Below are 16,998 nucleotides of genomic sequence, written 5' to 3' on the forward strand. Positions count from 1 at the left end.
TTTGTACAGGGCGTTAGTGAGGCTACATCTAGAGTATTATGTGCAGTTTTGGTGTCCTTATCTGAGGAAGGATGCCCTTGCTGTAGAGGGAGTACAGCAAAGGTTTACCAGACTAATTCCTGGGATGGTAGGTCTGTCACATGAGGAGAGAGTAAATTGGTTAGGATTATGTTCATTGGAGTTTAGAGGAGTGAGAGAGGATCTCATAGAAACCTCTAAAATTCCAACAGGGTAGGTTCAGAAAGAATGTCCCCAGTGTTGGGGGGAATCCAGAACCAGGGGTCAAAGTTTGAGGAAAAGGGGTAAACCATTTAGAACCAAGGGGAGGAGAAATTTCTTCATCCAGAGGGTGGTGAATGTGTGGAATTCACTACCAAAGAAAGTAGTTGAGACCAAAACATTGTCCGATATCAAGAAGGAATTAGTTTTAACTCTTGGGGCTAAAAGGATCAAGGGATAAGGGAGGAAAGGGGGAAATCAGGATATTGAATTCGATGATCGGCCATGATCAAGATGAATGGCAGAGCAGCTCGAAGGGCTGAATGGCCTACTCCTGCTTCTAGTTTCTATGCTTTTTATTCTACTTCTGTTCTTGCTCCAAATGTTTATCATTTGCAAATCTAACTGAAGTTGGACCCTGGAGTTCAGGTGCACAGTTCTTAAAAGGTGAAGTCACAGGTAGATAAGGCAGTGAAGGAGGTTTTTGGCCTGCTGGCCTTCCTCTGTCAGGGCAGTGAGTATAGAATGTTGGGAAGTTATGTTGCAGTTGTACAGGACAGTGGTGAGGCTGCACCTGGAGTATTGTATTCAATTTTGGTCGTCTTGCTATAGGAAAGCTGTTACTAAACTGGAGGGAGGACAGACAGCATTTACAAGGACTTGCCAGGCCTCAAGGGACTGAGTTATAGGGAGAGGTTGGAAAGCTAGGACTCTTTTTTGGCATGCAAGGGGCTGAGGGGTAATCTTACAGAGATGTGTAAGATCATTAGACATGGATAGGGTGAATGCACTCAATCTTTTTTCCAGGGTTGGGGAATCGAGAACTAGAGGGTATAGGTTTAAGAGGGGAAACAATTAATGGGAACCTGAAGATCAACTACTTTTGCAGAGCGGTGGTACATATGTGGAATGAGCTGCCAGAGGAACTTGTTGAGGCAGAGACATTAACAACATTTAAAAGGACATTTGGACAGATACATGGATAGAAAGGTTTAGAAGGATATGGGTCAAGTCCAGGCAAATGGCTGCTTAGATGGCATTTTGGTCGACATGTACCAGTTTCGGCCAAAGGGCCTGTCTCTGTGCCACTGATTCTATGATTCAATATTTAGCATCCCAACCTTAACACCAGATTCTGTGTCTTAAACTTATTTAATCACTGCTTCTGCATAGGATTGCTGATAAATAATATGTATGTCAGACTCCTCTTCCAATTACAGTTGGCTTTCTCACTGTTGCTGCTTGTTCCATGTACAGGCTTATGTGTCATCTGTCTCTCCAGTCTTTCCAATACCTTTCAGCTCTATCAAGATCTTAATCCAGTTAACTTAATCACATGCCTTTTCAAAATTAAAACTTTGTATCCAAACTCTAAACTACACTCACTCATTTATCTGATAATGTCAATTGTTTCTCTTGTTCACCTTCCTTTCTGGAATCTAAACTGGTAATCTCTGATGTAGGCTTCCCACCCTCTCTGTAAGAATTCTCAACACCAACCTTCTATGCAAAAACAATCAGAACATTACTATTTTCTGCAGGAAGTCCTCAAGTCATTCTTTTGATCAGCAAACACTTGTTCAAGTGAGGAAACAGTGATGTTTTGTTCTTTTACATTTTTAAAAAAATCAACTCTTGATAATTCAGCTATTCCAGTTTTAATCAAATTTGTTGCTAATCTTATTTCATTCTCTCACAATCCTGGTCCGATTAAATCGATGTCTATATTACTGCATTCTAGCTCAGTCATTTCAAATTTTTAATTTTTCATATCTAGCTTTTTAATGTGCTCTTCCATCTTGTTTTTGTTTCACTGGGGTTTGCTAATGAAATATCTTCTTTACTTTCTATTGCTGTTGTGTCTAGTCCTTTGTGCTGAGTGCCACTAATCTCATATAAAGGAAGAATATTGCGGATGCTGGAATCTGAAACAAAAACAGAAAATGCTTATAATCTCAGCAGGTCTGACAGTATCATGTGGAGAGGGAATAGAGCCAATGTTTTGAGTCAGAATGACCCTTCATCAGAGCTGACGAAATGACAGGATATAAAATAATTAAATGAGGGTTTGAGCTAACATTCCTGACTTGATCAGTGAAAAGCATTTGCTAGTTAAATGCTTACACAGCCAGTCACCAATGAATCTTACACACTTTAAGAACCCATATCAACAGAACTTTCCAGAAAAACCTTGGGAACCAACTGTTTACTACTGTTGGGACAGGAGTTAAGACGAAACAGATTAACCACAGTCTTTAGAAAATAAATAGTATCTAGTCAAGAGGAGATAACGAGCCTGGTTGTAGACAAGATTTAAACAATGTTCTGTGTACACGACCAATAATAAAGTGAACATTTGTGATTTGGCAGAGTGCGGTATTTGGGATCTCTGGGCCCTCCCTACGGGCCCAGAATAAATGAATCAACAATCTCGAACGGCACCTTGGTGTCGTGTGACTAGTTTGCAGAAGTCCTTCACAACAGTATATTTTTGCATAGATATAGTTGATATAGATGACATAGATGAGTTGAGGATGAACTTCTTCACACAAAGGGTTGTGAATCTGTGGAATTCCCTGCCCAGTGAAGCAGTTGAGACTACCTCAGTGAGTATTTTTAAGGCAAGGATAGATAAATTTTTGAACAGTAAAGGAATTAAGGGTTATGGTGAGTGGGCAGGTAAGTGGAGCTGAGTCCACAAAAAGATCAGCCATGATCTTATTGAATGGTGGAGCAGGCTCGAGCGGCCAGATGGCCTGCTCCTAGATCTTATGTTCTTATACTTTCTCCCTCAGATTTAAAATATGCAAGCTTCGATGTACTGAAGAGAACAATGCAATTTTCTGAGTCTCCTGTCGTGTCATTTTTCTATCTGTGACAGTGTATGAATAAAAGAGATAATGGATAGATTCACATAGATTCAAGGTATTTACTGAAAAAAAGCTTAATGCTTGCATTGAACATCGATGTTAATTCACATTAAAGGCAAGAACATAGGAATTGGCAGCAGGAGGCAGCAAATTCATCCTTCGAGCCTGCTCCACTATTCAATCAGATCATGGCTGATCTCCCTTCACTCAGTTGTGAACCTATGGAATTCTCTATCACAGAAATCAGTTGGGGCCAGTTAGATAGATAATATTCAAGAGGGAGCTGGACATGGCCCTTGTGGCTAAAGGGATCATAGAACATAGAACAGGACAGCACAGTACAGTACAGGCCCTTCGACCCTTGATGTTGTGCCGAGCTATGCCTGAACCCAAGATCAAGCAATTGCACTCCCTATCGTTCTGGTGTGCTCCACGTGCCTATCCGATAATTGTTTGGAAGTTCCTAAAGTGTCCGACTCCACTATTACAGCAGGCAGTGCATTCCACACCCCAACCACTGAGTAAAGAGCATACCCTGGACATCTCTCCTATATCTCCCACCATGAGCTTTAAAGTTATACCCCCTAGTAACAGCTACATCCACCCAAGGAAATAGTCTCTGCACGTTCACTCTATCTATCCCCCTCATCACCTTCTAAACCTCTATTAAGTCGTCTCTCATCCTCCTCTGCTCTAAAGAGAAAAGCCCCAGCTCCCTCAACCTTTCCTCATAAGACCTACCCTCCAAACCAGGCAGCATCCTGGTAAATCTTCTCTGCACTCTCTCCAATGCTTCCACATCCTTCTTATTGTGAGGTGACCAGAACTGCACACAATATTCCAAATGTGGTCTCACCAAGGTCCTGTATAGTTGCAGCATAAACCCACAGCTCTTAACTCAAACGCCCTGTTATAAACACTAACACACTATAAGTCTTCTTCATGGCTCTATGCACTTGAGTGGCAACCTTCAGAGATCTGTGGATATGAACCCCAAGATCTCTCTGTTCCTCCACATTCTTCAGAACTCTGCTGTTGGCCCTGTAATCCACATTCAAGTTTGTCCTACCAAAATGAATCAGCTCGCACTTATCAGGGTTAAACTCCATCTGCCACTTTGCTGCCCAGCTCTGCATCCTATCAATGTCTCTTTGCAGCCTACAAGAGTCCTCCACCTCGTCCACTACCCCATCAATCTCGGTGTCATCAGCAAATTTACCTTCAGCCCGCTCTTCCAAGTCATTGATAAAAATCACAAATAGCAGAGGGCCCAACACTGATCCCTGTGGTACACTGCCGGTAACTGGCTTCCAGTCTGAAAAACTCTCCCTCCACCACCACCTTCTGTCGTCTATGAGACAGCCAGTTACTTATCCAATCAGCCAAATTTCCTTCTATCCCACACTTCTTCACCTTCTTCATGAGCCTTCCATGGGGAACCTTATCAAATGCCTTACTAAAATCCGTGTATATGACATCAACTGCTCTACCTTCATCTACACACTTAATTACCTCCTCAAAGAATTCAATCAAATTTGAGAGGCAGGACTTACCCCTCATGAAATCGTACCATCCCAGATTAAGCTGCATCTTTCCAAATGGTCATAAATCCCATCTCTCAGGCCCCTTTCCATTAATTTACCAACCACCAAAGTAAGACTAATTGGCCTATAATTACCAAGGTCATTCCTATTTCCTTTCTTGAAGAGAGGAACAACATTTGCCACTTTCCAGTCCTCTGGCACAATCCCTGTGGACAGAGGACCCAAAGATCAAAGCTAAAGGCTCCGCAATCTCATCCCTTGCCTCTCAAAGTATCCTAGGATGTATCCCATCAGGCCCAAGGGACTCATCGACCCTTGGGTTTTTCAAAATTGCTAATACATCTTCCCTCAGAACATCTACCTCCTCCATCTATCAGCCTGTATCACACACTCATCCTCAAAAACATGGTCCCTCTCCTTAGTTGGACACTGAAGAGAAGTATTCATTCAATGCCTCACCTATCTCTTCTGACTCCATGCACAAGTTTCCACTACCATCCTCGACTGGCCCTAACCTCACCCTAGTCATTCTTTTATTTCTCACATAAGAGTAAAAAGCCTTGGGGTTTCCCTTTATCCAACCCGCCAAGGACTTCTCATGTCCCCTCCTTGCTCTCCTAATCCCTTTTTTTAAACTCATTGCTAGCTACCTTGTAACCCTCAAGTGACCCAACTGAACCTTAACTTTTCATCCTTACTTACGCTTCCTTTTTCCTCTTAACAAGACATTCAACCTCCCTTGTGAACCATGGTTCCCTCACTCGGCCATTTCCTCCCTACCTGACAGGGACATACCTATTAAGAACATGCAGTATTTGTTCCTTGAACAAGCTCCACTTTTCATTTGTGCCCATACTTGACAGTTTCCGTTCCCATCTTATGCTCCCTAATTCTTGCCTAATCACATCATAATTACCCCGTCCCAATTATAAACCTTGCCCCACCATGTGACCTTATCCCTCTCCATTGCAATAATGAAGGAAACTGAATTGTGGTCACTATCTCCGAAGTGCTCTCCCACAAACAAATCTAACACTTTGCTCGGTTCATTACCCAGTACCAAGTCCAATGTGGTCCCACCTCTTGTCGGCTTATCCAAATATTGTGTCAGGAAACCCTCCTGCACACGCTGTACAAAAAGTGTCCCATCCGAACTACTCAACCTACCAAGGTTCCAATCAATATTTGGAAAGTTAAAGTCACCCATGATAACTACCCTGTGACCTCCACACCTATCCATAATCTGCTTTGCCATTTCCTTCTCCATGTCTCTATTATTATTTAGGGGCCTATAGAAAACTCCTAACAACTTGACCGATCCTTTCCTATTTCTAACTTCAGCCCATATTACCTCAGTAGGCAGATCCCCCTCGAAATGCCTTTCAGAAGCCGTTAAACTATCCATGAGTAACAATGCTAGTCCTCCACCTCTTTTACCGCTTTCCCTACTCTTACTGAAACATCTATATCCCGGAACTGCCAACAATCATTCCTGTCCCTGTTCTAACCATGTCTCCGTAATGGCCACAACATCAAGCACTAATCCACGCTCCAAGTTCACCTACCTTATTCTGGATGCTCCTTGCATTGAAGTAGATACACTTCAAACCTGCAACCTTGATACCTTCCTTAGTACTTAACAACCCTCAACCCTGGCCTTTGGACTACAGCTCATTTTCCCATCCCCCTGACAAATTAGTTTAAACGCCCACCCCCTCCCCCCTCCCACGCGAAGAGCCGTAGCAAATTTCCCTCCCAGGATATTAATGCCCCTCTGGTTCAGGTGCAAACCCTCTTGTTTGTACAGGACGGTTTGCATCTGATCAAAGGGCATGGAAAGCAGGAATGGGATACTGAGAGCACATGATCAGCCATGATCATATTGAATGGTGCTGCAGGCTCAAAGACAAATGACCTACTCCTGCACTATTTTCTATGTTTCTCTTCCCGGTCTCAAATCCACCTCCCCACCTGTTCTCCCGCTTTTCTTATCCCTTTTTTATTAGATATATATCTATCTCCTTCTTAAAATTATTCAATGGTTCAGAATCTACTGCACTATGGGACAGCAAGTTCCCCAAATTTACCATCTTCTGCGAGAAATAGTTTCTCCTCATCTCAGTTTTAAATCTATCGCCTCTCAACCTATACTTGAGATCCTATGTTCTAGATTACCCCATAAGGGAAAACATTTGGTCTACATTTACTTTATCAATACCTTTTAAAATTTTATTTACCTCGATTAGATCCCCTCTCACCTTTCTAAACTCCAGCAAGTGCACAAACTGTTTCATCTCTCCTCATACATCAACCTTTTCATCTCCAGAATCAATCTGGTGAACTTCCTCCGAACTGCCTCCAATGCCACCACATTGGTCCTCAAATAAGGAGGCCAAAACTGGGCACAATATTCCAGATATGGTCTCAGCAGTACCCTATACAATTGCAACAACACTTCTCTACTTTCATACTCCAACCCCTTTGCAATAAATTCCAACGTTTCATTTGCCTTTTTTATTACATGTTGCCCCTGCAAACCGACTTTGTGATTCATGAAAATTGCATCCAGGCAAAGGGATCTGGGTGTCTTTTTGAATGTGTTTTCCACTTAGATAATAATTTGCCTTTCTCTTTTTTCTACCAAAATGGACAACCTCACACATTCACATTAAATGCCATCTGCCAAATTTTGGCAGATTGTCTTTTCCATCTATAAAATCTTTATATCATAATCACTGCTTGCTTTCCCACCTATTTTGGTATCATCCGCAAATTTTGCTATGTTACACTGTCCCTGCCTGCAGATCATTTATATGGATTGTTAAACAATCCGGAGAAAGGAATACTGACCCCTGTGGCATCCTGCTAGTTACATTTCGCCAGCCAGTGAATGAACCATTTATCCTGACTCTGAGCGTGAACTGAATATCATTATTATTAGGTAACAATATGAAAAATGAAGGCTTGCCCACAAAGTCATCACAAAGTGCAATCATAATAATTTACAAAATTACATTTCACAAGGGGAACTGTGATGAAGAGGTTATGTATAATCATTTAATTGAATGTTTTGAGGAGATCACTGATGTCTCTGTGAATGTCATCTAAATGGACTTCCAGAAGGCTCCGGACAGATTTTTGAAAAAAAGTGAAAGCACTTGGAATTCGAGGTATCACAGAATCCCTATGGTGCAGGAGGACCGATCTATTTGGCCCATCGAGTCTGCACTGAGTCTCCAACAGAGCATACCACCCAGGCCCACCCCTTGCCCTATCCCTGTAACCCCACACATTTACGTTGCTATTCTCCCTAATCTACACATCTTTGGACACTAAGCAGTAACTTAGCATAGCCAATCCACCAAACCAGCACATCTTTGGATTGTGAGGGAGCATCCGGAGGAAACACGTGCAGACACAGGAAGAATATGCAAACTCCACACAGATCCATCCAAGGCTGGAACTGAACCCAGGTCCCTGGTGCAGTGAGGTAGCAGTGTTAACCAATCAGTAATCTTTTGTCTGGGAGGTGGAAGGGGAATTCAGGATAAAGGGTTTGGAGTACATGACTAGCAGTGTTTCCCATGGCACTGCACAGTGGCATCAACATTTTTGACATATTTATTAATGAAAACTCTGTGTATAAGAACATAAGAAATAGGAGCAGGAGTAGGCCATCTGGCCCTTCGAGCCTGCCCCGCCATTCAATAAGATCATGGCTGATCTGTCGTGGCTCAGTTCCACATTCCCGCCCTCTCCCCATAACCCTTAATCCCCTCTCATCAAAAACCCATCAACCCGCGTCTTAAAAATATTTAGCGAGGCAGCCTCCACCACCTCAACGGGCAGAGAATTCCAGAGATTCACCACCCTTTGAGTGAAGAAGTTCCTCCTCAACTCCGTTCTAAACCGCCCCCCCTTTATCTTGAGGCTGTGCCCCCTAGTCCTACTATCCTTTCTGAGCGGGAAGAGCCTCTCCACCTCTATCCTATCCATCCCATTCATTATCTTACATGTCTCAATGAGATCTCCCCTCATTCTTCTAAACTCTAACGAGTACAAGCCTAGTTTATTCAGCCTCTCCTCATAGCTCAACCCCCTCAACTCCGGCATCAGCCTAGTAAACCACCTCTGCACTCCCTCCAAGGCCAAAATATCCTTGCGTAAGTACGGCGCCCAAAACTGCACACAGCACTCCAGCTGCGGTCTCACCAATGCCCTACACAGCTGCAGCAAGACCTCCCTACTTTTATATTCAATCCCCCTCGCTATGAAGGCCAGCATCCCATTTGCCTTCCTGACCACCTGCTGTACCTGCAAGCTGGGTTTTTGCGATTCATGCATAAGGACCCCGAGGTCCCTCTGCACCATCGCATGCTGCAGTTTTTCTCCACGTAAGTAATAATCCTTCCTACCATTATTCCTACCAAAGTGGACCACCTTGCACTTGCCAACATTAAATTCCATTTGCCAGTTCCTGGCCCATTCGCCCAGCCTATCTAGATCCTTCTGCAGACTCTCCACACCCTCTGCGCAATTTGCCGTTCCACCAATCTTGGTGTCATCAGCAAATTTCGACACCATACACTCGGTTCCCTCCTCCAGATCATCCATATAAATGGTAAATAGCTGAGGCCCCAGCACTGACCCCTGGGGCACTCCACTAGTCACCAACCGCCAATCCGAATAGCACCCATTGACCCCCACTCTCTGCCTCCTATTTGACAACCAGTCCTCTATCCACGCTAACACCCTACCCCCAACTCCATGTCCCTTGACCTTCTGTAATAATCTCTTGTGAGGTACTTTGTCAAACGCCTTCTGAAAATCAAGAAAGACCACATCCACCGGCTCTCCTCTATCCACTGCCCTAGACACATCCTCATAGAACTCCAGTAAATTTGTCAGACACGACTTCCCCTTAACGAAACCGTGCTGCGTCTGCTCTATCAAGCAATTCCCCTCAAGATGCCTCGTTATTTCCTCCTTGATGACGGATTCTAACATTTTACCTACAGCAGACGTTAAACTAACCGGCCTATAATTCCCTGCCTTTTGCCTGCCACCCTTCTTAAACAACGGCGTAACATTAGCCGTTTTCCAATCTTCCGGCACTTCCCCGGAATCCAGCGACGTCTGGAAAATAACTACCAAGGCATCCACTATCACCTCCGCCATTTCTTTCAGAACCCTCGGATGCATTCCATCCGGTCCTGGCGACTTGTCCACAATCAGCCCCTCCAGTCTGTCGAGCACCGCCTCTCTAGTAACAGTAATGTCATTGAGACCCTCCAGTCCTACCACCTTTCCATCTCTAACACCCGGCAAATTATTCACGTCCTCCTCCGTGAAGACCGAAACAAAATAGTTATTCAAGACCCCAACCATTTCCCCATCCCCTACCACTAAGTCCCCTTTCTCATCCTCTAAGGGTCCAGCGTTCACCCTAGCCAGCCTCTTCCTTTTTATATACTTATAAAAACTCTTGCTATCTCTTGTATGATCCTGTGTCAGTTGTAAATTTGGATGTGCAATTGCCATCAAAGATGCTAGGGGGCAAATCAAGTTGCATAGGAAAGCCAGACATGAATAGGCTGATTGATCTACTCCACTTCCTATGGTACACAGTTCAAGCTCAGCATCCTATAATTTTAAATCTTACCTTCTTGAAGCAAAAAAAAGTGACAATTAAAAACAATAAATTGTTGTGGAATGCTTTACCTGTTGCATATACAAACTTGAGCTCTCACAAATATTACAAAACTGTCACAATGAACACAGATCAATTAATATTACAGGCGGCCAAATCGGAAAATTTTGCCCATCAATTCAAAGCGCATTACTCAGCCGAAAATATTTTAAAGGATACATGATGTGAGAATCGCAGCCAGATAGAGATGCCCAGCAGATTGAGGTCCCCTGAAAAATTAGAATAATAAATTTAAAACATTCGATTTTTATTAACTTTGTTAAATAGCCTCCCACAACACAGGTTAGAGTGCAACATTCAATTTACTATCTGGAACAGGTGTAATAGGATGATCAGAATACTTGGCACTATTTCTGCTATCCACTAAATCTGTTGGATTATCCACGCATCAACCCACCTATACTACTGTTTGGGAGATGATCAATTATGCAGTATCATAAAGTCATTCTATACAAGCTGCAATTTCCATGACGAGACCGTATGTATTATCATAACATTCAAATGATCAAACCCAATGCCGATCCTCCCTTGTCCAGTTTGATCATGGTTTAGTTCCTCCCTAAATGGTAAAAGTGACTGGGTAAACCACTGAATTCCAAACCAGGATGACAGCTTTAATCTGAAAATGAAGGCTAAGAAAGCTGACTAGTCAGGGACCAACCATCACAGTTGAGATTTCAACCTACCAGAAAACGATTGGGATAATAACTTCTTGTGTTATCAATGCACGGATGAAAGAATTCGGAGCCATTTTCCAAATTTGCTAAGAACTCAAGGTAATGTAATAAGCAGAACGTTGCAAAGGGGGTTACAATTTGGTTGGAAATTGAGAGGTTGATCACGAAAACTTAGTGGTAACCTACAAAAATAATTTCAAATCTTCATAGAATGTTAGCCTTCATCTCAAAGGGACTAGAAAACAAAAGGCGTTTGTTTTGATGTTATAGCAGCACAGAACTCTGGTGAGACCTCATCTATAATAATGCATTAGTCTCAGGACACCACAACTCAGTCACAATGATGTCAGGACTAAACAGATTAAATTATGATGGTAGGTTAGTTCTTTATGATGATTGAAGAATTTGAAATGATAGATAGAGAGAAATTATTTTCTTGAGGGAACATTTACAGCGGCATGGTGCACAGTGGTTAGCACTGCTGCTTCACAGCTCCAGGGACCTGGGTTCGATTCCCGGCTTGGGTCACTGTCTATGTGGAGTTTGCACATTCTCCTCATGTCTGCGTGGGTTTCCTCCCACAGTCCAAAGATGTGCGGGTTAGGTTCATTGGCCATGCTAAAAAAATTGCGTTTAGTTCCCTGAGAGGCGTAGGTTAAAGGGATTAGTGTGTAAATATTAGAGATATGGGGGTAGGGCCTGGGTAGGATTATGGTTGGTGCAGACTCCATGGGCCAAATGGCCTCTTTCTATACTGTAGGGTTTCTATGATTTCAATGATCTGGAACAAGAGATATAACCTTAAAATAGAACTGAGTCATTTAGGACTGATGTAAGGAAGCATTTCTTACACAAAGGGTGGTGGTGTTTGGAACTTCCTCTCCCAGTGAAGCTGTTCAGACTGGGGATCAATTGAACATTTCAAAACAGAGATAGATTTTTTTCAGTTCTAATGAAAAACCTGAACCATTAACTCTGTTGCTCTTCCTATAAATGCAAATTGGCATGCTGAACATTTCCAGCATTTCCTATTTTTAATTTCAGACATCTCAAATCTGCCTTGAGAAAGTGCTGGTCAGCTAGCTCTTGAACCACTGGAGTCCATGTGGTGCAGATACACTCACTGTGATTAGGAAGGGTTATTGACCCAGCGACGTGAAAAAATAGCGATACAGTTCCAAGTCAAAATGATGAGTGACTTGGAGGGGGACATGCAGGTACTGGTGTTCCCATGCATCTGCTGCACTGTCCTTCTAGGTAGTAATGAGTTTGACGAGTTGCTGCAGTGCATCTTGTCGTGGTAGACACTGCTGCCACTGTGCATTGGTGGTGGAGGGAATAGATTTTGAAAGTGGTGGATGGGTGCTAAGAACCCTGCTGATGTTATCTGTTATGTTAAGTATGTAAATACCTTAACAGACCATTTTATCTGAAACTAACACTCGTTCCCGAAATATAACCATGTTCCTTGTACTCACTAAGACACCCCTTTCCCAAGTAACATCCAATAATTGGCACGCTATTTGTCAAACCTAGCTAACAGTTACCAGACAATACAGTTTAGAAGACCCAAGAGTGGGAAACTGTCTTTCCTGGTTCAAAGGCACAAAACTGTGTCTTTTAGTAATCTGCGGGGCTCTAAATGTTAAATGGAACAGGTGTCCATGGCTTTGATCATAGATTGATTGGCCTCTCTAAAGATTACATGGAGCTGGCCTGTCTGACAGTTGGATAGAAAATCAGCCTGCTACCCCAATGAGGGCGCTAGCAATTATATTGTTCAGTCTCTTATTATTCCACCTTGTGGATTTGGCTGCTCAAATTCCTTGCCTTTACAAGTTATCAATTGTATAGCTCCATTGATCTCATAGTCATAGCATGGAAACAGGCCATTCAGCCCAACTTGTCCATGTGGCCTTTTTTTAAACCCCTAAACTAATCCCAATCGCCTGCATTTGGCCCATATCCCTCTATACCCACCTTACCCATGTAACTATCTAAATGCTTCTTAAAAGACAACACCTCTATTGCTACCTCTGGCAGCTTGTTCCAGACACTCACCACCCTGTGTGAAAAAAATTGCCCCTCTGGACAATTTTGTATCTCTCTCCTCTCACCTTAAACCTATGCCCTCTAGTTTTAGACTCCCGTACTTTTGGGAAAAGATATTGACTATCCAGCTGATCTGTGCCCCTCATTTATAATTATTTATACTCTATAAGATCACCCAGCCTCATATGCTCCAGAGAAAAAAGTCCCAATCTATCCAGCTACTCCTTTTAATCCAAACCATCAAGTCCCGGTAGCATCTTTTCTGCACTCTTTCTAGTTTAATAATATTCTTTCAAAAATAGGGTGACTGTACAGTATTCCAAGTGTGGCCTTACCAATGTCTTGTACAAACTTCAACATCCCAATTTCTGTATTGAATGTTCTGACCAATGAAACGAATGCCTTCTTCACCACTCTGTCAATCTGTGATTCTACTTTCAAGGAACTATTAACATTTACCTCTAGATCACTTTCTTCTGTAACTCTCCCCAACGCCTTACCATTAACTGAGTAAGTCCTACCCTGGTTCAATCTACCAAAATGCATCACCTCACACTTGTCTAAAGTAAACACCAACTGCCATTTGTCAGCCCACTGGCCCAATTGATCAATATCCTATTGCAATCGTAGATAACTTTTTTCACGGTCCACTACGCCACCAATCTTGGTGTCATCTGCAAACTTATTAACCATGCCTCCTATATTCTCATCCAAATCATTAATATAAATGACAAATAACAGTGGACCCAGCACTGATCCCTGAGGCACACTGCTGATCGCAGGCCTCCAGATTGAAAAACAACACTCTAGAGCCACCCTCTGGCTTCTGTCAAGAAAAAGTCTGACAACACCAGGTTTTAGTCCAACCGATTTATTTGATAATAGATTTATTTGATAATAGATGTGTGAGTCTATTATCAAATAAATCGGTTGGACTAAAACCTGGTGTTGTCAGACTTTTTACTGTGTTTACGCCAGTCCAATGCCGGCATACCCACATTCTGTCAAGAAGCCAATTTTATATCCATTTGACTACCTCATCCTGGATCCCGTGAGACTTAACCTTTTGCAAGAACCTATCATGCAGTACCTCATCAAAGGCCTTGCTAAAGTCCATGTAGACAGCATCAAATGCACTGCCCTCATCTACCTTCTTGGTTACCCCTTCAAAAAACCCAATCAAATTTGTGAGACATGATTTTCCACTCAAAAAGCCATGCTGACTGTCCCTAATCAGTCCTTGCATCTCTAAATGCCTGTCAATCCTGTCTCTCAAAATACTTCCAACAATTTACCCACCACAGGTGTGAAGCCTATATTTCTCAGGCTTTTCCCTGCAACCCTTTTTAAAAAGAGGCACAACATTTGCCACTCTCCAATCTTCAGGCATCTCACCCGTGGCTATCGATGATTCAAATATCTCGGCTAGGGGATCCGCAATTTCCTTCTCAGTCTTCCACAATGTCCTGGGATACACTTCATTAGATCCCGGGAATTTATCTACCTAGATGCCGTTTAAGACTTCCAGTACCTCTGTAATACGTACACTCCTCAATACATCACTATTTATTTCCCCAAGTTCCCCAACAATAAATACTGATGAGAAATATTCATTTAGGATCTCACCCATCCCTTATGGATTCGCACATAGATGACCCTGTTGATCCTTAAGAGGCCCTACTTTCTCCCATGTTCCTCTTTTGCCCTTTATGTATTTATAGAAGCTCTTTGGGTTCTCCTTTGCCTTATCTGCCAAAACAATCTTGTGTCCCCTTTTTGCCCACCTGATTTCTCTCTTAACCTCCTACACTCTTCATGGGAGTCACTTGCATGTCACGTGCCTCTTTCTCCTTCTTGACCAGGGCCTCACTATCCTGAGTCATCCAGGGTTCCCTACTTCTGCCAGCCTTGCCCTTCACTTTAAGAGAAATGTGTTTACCCTGAACCCAGGATGATAGGCTTTTGCCACTTACTAGACATCCCTTTGCCTTCCCACAGACTCCCCCAGTTAACTTTTGAAAGTTCTTGCCTGATACCATCAAAATTAGTCTCGCCCCAATTTAGGATTTTAACTTTTGGGCCAGACCTATCATCCTCCATAGCTATCTTAAAACCAACAGAATTATGGTCACTGATCCCAAACTGATGCCTCACTAACTGTCACCTGCCCTTCCTTATTTCCCAAGAGGTCAAGTTTTGCCCCCTCTCTAGTCGAGCCATCCACATACTGAATGAGAAATTCCTCCTAAGTACACTTAAATTTCTCTCCATCCAGCCCCCTAATCCAATGGCTGTCCCAGTCAATGTTGGGAAAATTAAAATCTCCAATTACAACCACCCTATTTTTCTTGGAGCTATCTGTAATCTCCTTACATATTTGCTCCTCAATTTCCTGCCGACTATTTGGGGGCCTATAGTACAACTCTATCAAAGTGATTTCCTCCTCCTTATTTCTCAGTTCTACCCATATAGTGGCTGAGCCCTTGGATATATCCCCTCACAGTACGGCCGTGATGCTTTCTCTAATCAAAAGTGCAACTCGCCCCTCTCTTATCTCCTGTTCTATCTCTCCTATAGCATCTGTACCCTGGAACATTGAGCTGCCAGTCCTGCCCCTCCCTTAGCCGTGTTTCAGTAATTGCTGTCACATCCCAATCCTACATACCCATCCATGCCAAGTTCATCTGCCTTGCCCATCATCTCTGGTGAACAGTTTTACTGATATGGTCATTCACATCTTAATTTCTCTAGATGCCTCCTAATCTTGTTACTTGTCTGTTCTTTTGTTTTAATTCCAAGTTCAACTTGAAACCTTGTTAACTTCCCAAATTCCTAACAATGGGGTGCCAAGCAAGTGAGCTGAACTCCAGAGGTGAGGTGAAAGTGAATGTCCTTGATATCTGGACAAAATTTGTTTGAACCAAGACTATAATGAGGTCAGGAGCAGAGTGGCTCCCTGGAAGAACCCAAACTGATCGTCAGTGAGCAGGTTATTGCTGAGTGTAGTTCGACAGCATTGTCGACAACTCTTTTCATCACTTTGCTGTCATCCTTCATCAGCTGACATCAGAGTGTTGGGAATTTATCTGCAAGGCTATCCTCTTGATCAGGGAAGTAGTGAGGTGTGAAAGGTCCCAAGGAGGAGAAAATCCCTACTGTCCTCTTATTTTCCTTTTATGTGCAAATTTAAAAAGCCACAGAGTATTCTGCATGTATTACTCAAATTTTTGAAGTTATGAATTGCCATTTCAATAGTTCACAAACACATTTTAAACTGATTTAAAAAGTAGCAACGAACCTTGCGATGTGTGAAGTAGAGATTGTCGTACATATCCACAGAAATAAGTTGGGATTCTTTCCTATGTCCATCAAGATTTAGAATTCCATATTTGTAGCCAGTTTCATCATTTTTTACTGAAAATATCCGTTTACAGTTTGTATCTGCCTATCAAAAATAGCATATCAGCAATTATGAGTTAGATATATTACTCGGCAGGTAAACAGAGTCATAGAAGCATTGAAATTAAAAGCAAAATGCTGCAGATGCTGAAATCTGGAACAAAAGCAGAGCATGCTGGATAAACTCAGCAGATCTGGCAGCATCTGTGGAGAGAAACAGAGTTAACGTTTCAGATATAAACGGCCCTTGTACAGAATTATATAGTACAGAATTATATAGTTGGAAAAGAGGCAGAGGAGGTGGAACAGAATAGAAGTCTAGGGATAAGTCAGGATAAAGGAGATATGGACGAATTTGTTCTGGATATAGAGCATAGAATATTACAGCGCAGTACAGGCCCTTCGGCCCTGATGTTGCGTCGACCAGTGGAACCAATCTAATGGCCCTCTAACCTAAACTGTTATCCATATGCCTATCCACTGACCATTTGAACGCCCTTAAAGTTGGCGAGTCCACAACTGCTGCA

The 16,998-nt window shown here is 42.7% G+C and overlaps 1 protein-coding gene across 4 annotated transcripts in view; it reads right to left on the reverse strand.

The window, feature by feature from the left end:
* Nucleotides 1-16,998, reverse strand: part of wdr21 (WD repeat domain 21) — a 119,486-nt gene that overhangs the window by 65,469 nt on the left and 37,019 nt on the right. For all 4 annotated transcript variants that reach the window (XM_080202913.1, XM_080202912.1, XM_080202914.1 and 1 more), the window contains 2 exons: nucleotides 16,371-16,517; nucleotides 10,503-10,552 (listed from right to left, as the gene is read on the reverse strand). In XM_080202913.1, coding sequence (XP_080059039.1) covers nucleotides 10,503-10,552; nucleotides 16,371-16,517 — 197 coding nt within the window. The remainder of the gene's footprint in view (nucleotides 1-10,502; nucleotides 10,553-16,370; nucleotides 16,518-16,998) is intronic.

The sequence above is a fragment of the Carcharhinus amblyrhynchos genome, chromosome 14 (assembly GCF_965287045.1).
Source record: "Carcharhinus amblyrhynchos chromosome 14, sCarAmb.v2.hapA, whole genome shotgun sequence".
Lineage (NCBI taxonomy): Eukaryota > Metazoa > Chordata > Chondrichthyes > Carcharhiniformes > Carcharhinidae > Carcharhinus > Carcharhinus amblyrhynchos.